Source organism: Chaetura pelagica, unplaced genomic scaffold (assembly GCF_000747805.2).
Source record: "Chaetura pelagica isolate M959 unplaced genomic scaffold, ChaPel_1.0 scaffold76, whole genome shotgun sequence".
NCBI lineage: Eukaryota > Metazoa > Chordata > Aves > Apodiformes > Apodidae > Chaetura > Chaetura pelagica.
The window spans coordinates 7689885-7696821 of NW_009970723.1; the positions used below are offsets into that span (position 1 = coordinate 7689885).

Below are 6937 nucleotides of genomic sequence, written 5' to 3' on the forward strand. Positions count from 1 at the left end.
CTGCGGGGTGGCCCCGCGGACGAGGCCTCTCTCGCCCGCCCGGGCAGCCCGTGTCCGGCTGCACCCGGCGGGGGGCCCAGAACCTCGCGCTCTGTTTGCCTTCCCTCGCCTGGCATCGCCGCTGTGCAGGGCACAGCATCCCTTGCCTCCCCGGGTGCTCCCGTGAGCCTGCTTGTCCTTTGACATCGCTTCCCTTTCCCGTTTGTACGTTTTAGTCTGTATCCTCTCTCATTTCACTCTTAGCTCCCTACACAATCGTTTTCCTTCAGGTCGCTTTTGTGGTGGCCCCTTTTGTGGAGACTAGGAGTTAGTTTTCTTGAGGAAATCAGCAGAAACGTGACTGTAAGTAGACATCTAGAGAAACATAAGAGCAAAGCAAGCATATGTGATACTGTCCCATGGCATATTGCAGCCTCCTAACTGTTCACAGCCAAGATACTTTCTGAGCTGGACATGGTTTCTGTGTATTTAGCAGTCTCCACAAATGCGTCCGTCTTCTCTTGAATCTGTGTAAACTTTTCTTTACAGAACATTCTTTGGATAGGAGTGGTCTGCATGAAGGTGATGTGAGGTGAACTGGTTCCTTTTAGCCTGACTCACTGAGTTTGTTTGATAACTTCTTGTTCCCGTATTAGAAGGTGAATCACTGCTCTCTATGAAGCATCTTTGTGCGCTTCACTAGCTTGTAGACCACAGGCATGTTGCTGTTGGTCATGCTTTTTTCCTCAGTTTGCTTCCTTGTATGGTCCATTGCACACCTTTGATCATCTTCATGGCCCTTCTCTGAATGTTTCCCAGCTCCAACATACCCTTTAGGTGAGAGGACAAGAATTTCAGACAGTGCTCAATTTGCAGGTGGCACACAGGAGCAATGAGTTAGGCTTTTTTTGCAATAGATACACAAAAATAAGTGGAATGCATGTTGTCTGAACAAGAGTTGAAAAAATCTACTGGGAGCTTACAGGGAACTTGAAAGCAATCTTGGATGAAAAATTATGTGCTGGATAGAGAGATATTAGAGGCTGTTCATTCCATGAAAAATGTTATCATTGAGATCATCCTTTGCTCAGAATAATTTATAAATTCCTTTAAAATCCTGTTAAAGCATGAAAACATGTGTCTTAATACAGGCAGACACCACCTCAACAGGTTTTTTTGTATTCCTATCTCTAGTTTCTAACTTTTTAGTAAAATAGTTGGGAGTTAATGATAGACTGATCTACACTGGAAGTGTAATATACAACCAGAGTGATTAAAAGCTCTGTTGTGGGATGTGGAGATTGACACTTCAAGTTTGAAGTTGAATGGCTTTGCGAAAGAGTGGCTTGAAGTCCAGAGGAGATTGGTGGTTGCTAAATTTCAAGCAGTGTTGAACAGTAGGTCATACTGGAGAGCTAAAAACTCTAGAGCTTGAGTTACAGTTAAACCTTTTCATCACACTTCTAAAGTGACGTAACTGTTGTGGGATGTCATCTTTAATATAGTAATTATAACAGACTTTTTGCAATTAGTCTTTTTGTATTGAGACTTGCACACTGTGAATTAGCCTGGTTGCCTTTCTGACGAAAATAAATGGACCAGGGCTTAAAATTTTCATTGTTTGTTACCAAAAGCTTAACAGAAGAAGTGATCTCTGTGGCCTAGCAGACTGGGCTTTTTAATTATAAGAATTCATAAATTTGCTTTGTTCTAGTAGATCTGGCAAGAAAAAAAATTAAGTGATACTGTATTTACTTTATAAAATCTTTTGCCATACAAATAACAGGCAGCTTAATTAAAAATAATGCATAAGCCCAGTTATGAAATTACAGCAATGTGACTAGTACACTTTGTACTATAGCAGCATAAAGCCAGGATGAGAGTAGAATGAAACTGGCATTAATGTCTCCCAGTGTCTGTATCAACTTGCCTAAATTACAACTTCCTTTCATATGTATAGTACATTCATCATGGAATAAATCAGTTGTCTTTCAGATTGGGTTCTGGGTAGTCCCACAGTATGACCTCAGGAGAAAACTTTGATTTTCTAAGGAATAAGATAGGAATTTATTTTATTGTATTGTTTTGTTGTTGTTTTAGTTACACGTATGACTTACTTTATTTGAATCCTTTTGTCAAATGTATCTGCTGTGGGGTTGAATCAGTAGCAATAACTGGCTGTTACCTGCTGCTGTGTAGGTTTCTCAGAGTGTCATTTCAGGTATTATGTTGCAATAACTTCAAAAAAATGTCTTCAGGGGCAGCAGATCTGCGACAGAGAAAGAAGCAAAACTGCACAGAATCTGACAAAATGGCTCCAGAGGAGAGAAACAAAGAAAACTCAAAGCTGGGAAGATCGCCAAAATGTAAGCTACAGGATTTTTCTCCAACTTCTGATTTTGTTTCTTTTCATTAGTCTTTTACATTTTATGGGAAGATGTTTGTAGTGCAGTTATTTATAACAGACTTATTTTGAATTAGGTTTTTGAATGTTTCAAGAAATAAGAGGCGTATATGGTAGGATTATTTGATAATGACAATTTCTGTATTGCAGGGTAAAATGGTGGTCCTGGACTGTTTCAGGTTGGGGTGGAGAGGCAGAGGGGTTAAGAGTCTTAGGTTGGTACTGTTTCAGTACAAATAAGTATTAATTGCACCTGGAATGATTTTTCAGTTGACAAGCTGGCAGGCATGAAGTAATGGTACTGAAACAAGAACAGACAAAAAGTTCTTATGGCTATTCAAGAACTAAAATCAGGTGTAGTTTTAGGCAAGTGCTCATCAAAATACCAAAATCTTTTATGCAAAAAGTTAATAATAACTTGAGGGAGCTACAGGTGAAGTAGATACCCGTGGAATGAGTTTGGTGAAATTCAGATTACTTCCTTCCTCTTATATTAAAAAACAGAATGGGGAATAGTGTTTCAGTATTGACGTTAGATGTGGTATTGGCACCTCTGTCAATGTAAGAAGTTTGTGGTTACAAACTGGTTTTGGGTAAAATCTAGAGTTCGCTCTGTTTATTTGGAAGACACTTGAACATTAAGCTTAGCAGAGTTGAGAGGAATTTGCAGTGTAATGTTTGAGTATTTTATCTGAGAGTCTTGTGAAGGAGTAGTAACAACTGGGAACTAAAACTCTGCAGGAATAACAAACCAGTTCTGGATGTATCTGTGCTGATCATGCTGTGTTAATTCTGCTACCAGTAGGTTTATTTGTTCTTCAAAAATGAGTCATATTTAGGGCATCATGTTTGTTCCTAAGCCCTCTGGACTACTTCAGCTTTTTCACTGTCCCTTTTCAGATCTGTTAATTCAGCGTTTTGCGAAACTTTTCTTTGGGTGTCTGGCAGCAGTTACTAGTGGGATGATGTATGCTGTGTACCTGTCAACCTATCATGAGCGGAAATTCTGGTTTTCCAGCAGGCAGGTAAAGAAAAAAGTTAAACTACTGAAACAAAAGCCAGATTGTGTCCTTAGAATCAAAGCTGATCTGTGTCAGGTTGGAACTACCTACTTGCAGAATCCCATGTCGTTCTACTCAGGCTTCAGTCTTTTATATAAGCTCCTTTTTTTTCAATCTGTCTTTGTACCTTCCCCTTTCATCTAAAGTGTTTTTACTAACCCTAGTCTTGCAATGTGTTCGTATGTTTTTCCATGCTATCCACTATCACTGGATTACTCTTGTAAAATTTGGAGAAAAAAACTGAAGCATGCTGGGATTGGATGAGCTAAACAATGGGAATTATGTGGTTTGGTTTTTTTTAAGAACTGAATTATTTAGTGAAGTATGGAAAGCTGAATGAAATTCAGATTTGTGAATATGAAAGGATCCTGTGCATCTTGTGCTGACTCACTCTATGGATTTGAGCTGCTCTGATTCCAAGCATGTTTACTAAGTTATAGAGAACATTATATACCTGACAGAGGTCTTGAGAAGATTAATATTTCATGGAATACTTTGAAGATGTACAGTGAAGTCATAACCATGTGCTGTATTACAAAACCAGTCTATCTGAAATACATAGTCTTGTATGGGAAAAGATTGCAGGGGGTGAATATATATATATATATATAAAATTTTTTTCTTCCCTAGGAACTTGAACGAGAAATTACATTTCAGGGTGACAGCGCCATATATTATTCATTCTATAAAGAACTGCTAAAGGCTCCTTCCTTTGAAAGAGGTACAAAACCTGTTTGTTTTATTAACCTTGGAAAGTTCTCTTCCTTTTGAAGACAGTAAAAATTCATTCATACCAGAGGCACTGATTTTATACACTTATACAGCTATATCAGTCAAATTAAAAACTGTCCTAACTTTTCAGTGCCTTTTAAACATAAGATGATTTTACTATCCTCTTCCAGCAGATTACCTTTAATCAGTACTCTAGAATAGGATTCATATTACTCTCATATTGCCCCATATGAAAGTTATCATTGGGTTTGCCTATGCTAGATAGTGGATTTTCTGCCATGTAATTGTACTTGATGTTTAATTTAGGAATGGAATTTACTGTTTTCCATTCTCTGTCAGAAGATGGAACAGTTTGTGTCAAGAGTTGGCCTGCTCGATCCTGTCCCTGCCAGAGCATTCTACTCCTGTGAGCTATGATGAGTAGATGTGGATGTGCACTGAGTGATGGAGCAGAAGCCAACAGGAAGGAGAGCAAACTGGGTAGCAGTTGTCTGCTCTTTGTTCTGCACTGGCTCTGGAGATCATTTGCCCTAGGACCCTTAACCAGCAGAAAACTAAAGCAATGAAAAGAAGAAAGAACACTTCCATGGTAGTTTAGTGAGTTCTGCAGGGCATCTGAGCTAGCATGGGGAAAATGTGAAAGCTCCTGGAGAGAAGAGGGAGTGAGCAACCCTGTCTTGCAGTAGTCAGCCATTGAATTAGTACAGTTCCCTCATGAAACCTCATCCGAAGCCAGTTAAACTTTGTAAGTATAGTTTTACTGGTTGAACAGTTCCCCAGCTGATGTGTACCACGTCAGCAATACATAATAGATCTTTGGTACAGTCGGTTCCTCATTATCTCTGGGCAGATTAGCTGTGCTGTGGGTAGATAGACTGCCTCATTCAGGCAGGCTGCCTCTGCAAACAGGTAGACTCATGTGCCTACTAGGTACTATGGGGGCACCCAGTTTTCAAAGGTGTGTCATAGCTGTGCTGGACCCAGTTATGAGTCCTGCAAGACCTCGTTTGGCCTGCAGAGAACCAGCTGCAGACCACACACCAAGATATTCCAGAGCTGGAAACAGTTAGCTTGTTTGGCTGATGCATTGTTGTTGGGGTTTTTGTTCTTTTTTTTTCTTCTCTAATTTGTGTTATTTTTCTTCTTCCTTCTATTGTTCTAAGTAATGACAAGTATCCTTCAAGTATGCGAGCTTCAATTTCTTCTCAGTCCCATACAGAGGCATATTAAGTGATTCTTCAAAGTCTCAGTAATGCAGAGCTGAAAAGGGTGATGAGGCCATCATATCTGACCTCCTTCTGGAGAGGTTTAATACATCCTGCTGATCCCTGTTAGATCTTTACCTCAATTCTAAAGAACCTCCTGTGAAGGTGATCTGTAGGTAGCTGATAACAGGGCTGATAACAGGCTGATAACAGGTCAGTATGTTAGTGAAAAGACTACACTTCAGCTGGTTAGTTTGGGTCCTTCTATTCAAAGACTACATTAAAAAATGGTAATAACTTTGTTGCTAAATCAGTAGGATGGAATGGCATCTGGCACAGAAATTTCTCCTTTCTTTAAAATTAGGAGTGGTGAATCAGTCGGTAGCTTTAATGGTCAAATCTGCCTACCTTTGAGTGCACTTGTCACTTCTTTTTAAGAACAGCAATAGTAAATGATTCCAAGAATAATTTTTTTTGTCTATAGGTGTTTATGAGTTGACACACAACAATAAGACGATATCACTGAAGACAATAAATGCAGTCCAGCAAATGACTTTGTACCCAGAGTTGATTGCCAGTGTTTTATATCAAGCGTCTGGTAGCGAAGTATGTGCATTTCTCCTACTTTCTGAGCTTTTGTTATGGTTGTGTATGTGTGTATGGGACTTTCTGTGTTGTATACAATAAATACATGCCATTTTTGTTTAATTAATTGAGCTAAGCCTCTCGCAAGGCTTTCCTCAATTCTGATCAGTCTTTGGCACAGGATTTTGGGGGTTTTCTGTCTGTTACTCTTTGCTTCCGCAAGTTATTTAGAAATGTGGAGAGTATCTATGCTAGGCATTAAAAGCAGGAAAGAAAGCTCCTTCAGAGTACAGAAGTCAGTTGTAATGGTACCTGTCTCTACCCACTCCTGTGCAGATAAATAGGAAAAACACTTTTGTAGATAAAGCTTTTGTCTCTTTCTGCTCTACTTGGGCTTTGTTCTGCTTACACAGCATACTTGAATTTTCACTTATTTAACCTTCTTTTTATGTGTTTATTTATTTTACATATGCTTCCCTGTGTTTGGAAGCCATTTTTGCCATATCTTTACTTCTCCAGGCTCTTCCCCTACATAACTTCTTCCAGTAGTCCTGTGAACTTGATACCTCACTGCAGAATAGATTAATTAAATCCAACACATATAATGTTCATGCTAAAGCAAATACAAAAATCGTGGCACTAGCAAGCTTGAGTCCTGAAGTGTGCTCTTAGTTGACACTGCTTTGATTTCCCTAAGCCCAAAATAAAAGCATGTTCAATACTTTCCTAGAATAGGAGCCACCTCTTACCTGTTTGTAAAGCACCTAGCACACTGTTAGCAGTATGTAAATAGTAATCATTTCCAGCTTCAGCTCGGTTGCCGCTATGTCTCTTCGTTTTTATTTGTAATTTCAGGAAGTTATTGAGCCAGTGTATTTCTACATTGGTATAGTTTTTGGACTGCAGGGAATTTATGTGACTGCATTGTTTGTAACCAGTTGGGTTATGAGTGGGACTTGGCTGGCAGGAAT

The 6937-nt window shown here is 39.3% G+C and overlaps 1 protein-coding gene across 1 annotated transcript in view; it reads left to right on the plus strand.

Moving 5' to 3' along the window:
- Positions 1-564: 564 nt before the first annotated feature.
- DPY19L4 (dpy-19-like 4 (C. elegans)) overlaps positions 565-6937 on the plus strand; it is a 28768-nt gene continuing 22395 nt past the window's right edge. Inside the window, 7 exon segments of the mRNA XM_010006506.1 lie at positions 565-638; positions 2080-2174; positions 2238-2345; positions 3284-3408; positions 4075-4165; positions 5866-5987; positions 6822-6930. Coding sequence (XP_010004808.1) covers positions 565-638; positions 2080-2174; positions 2238-2345; positions 3284-3408; positions 4075-4165; positions 5866-5987; positions 6822-6930 — 724 coding nt within the window.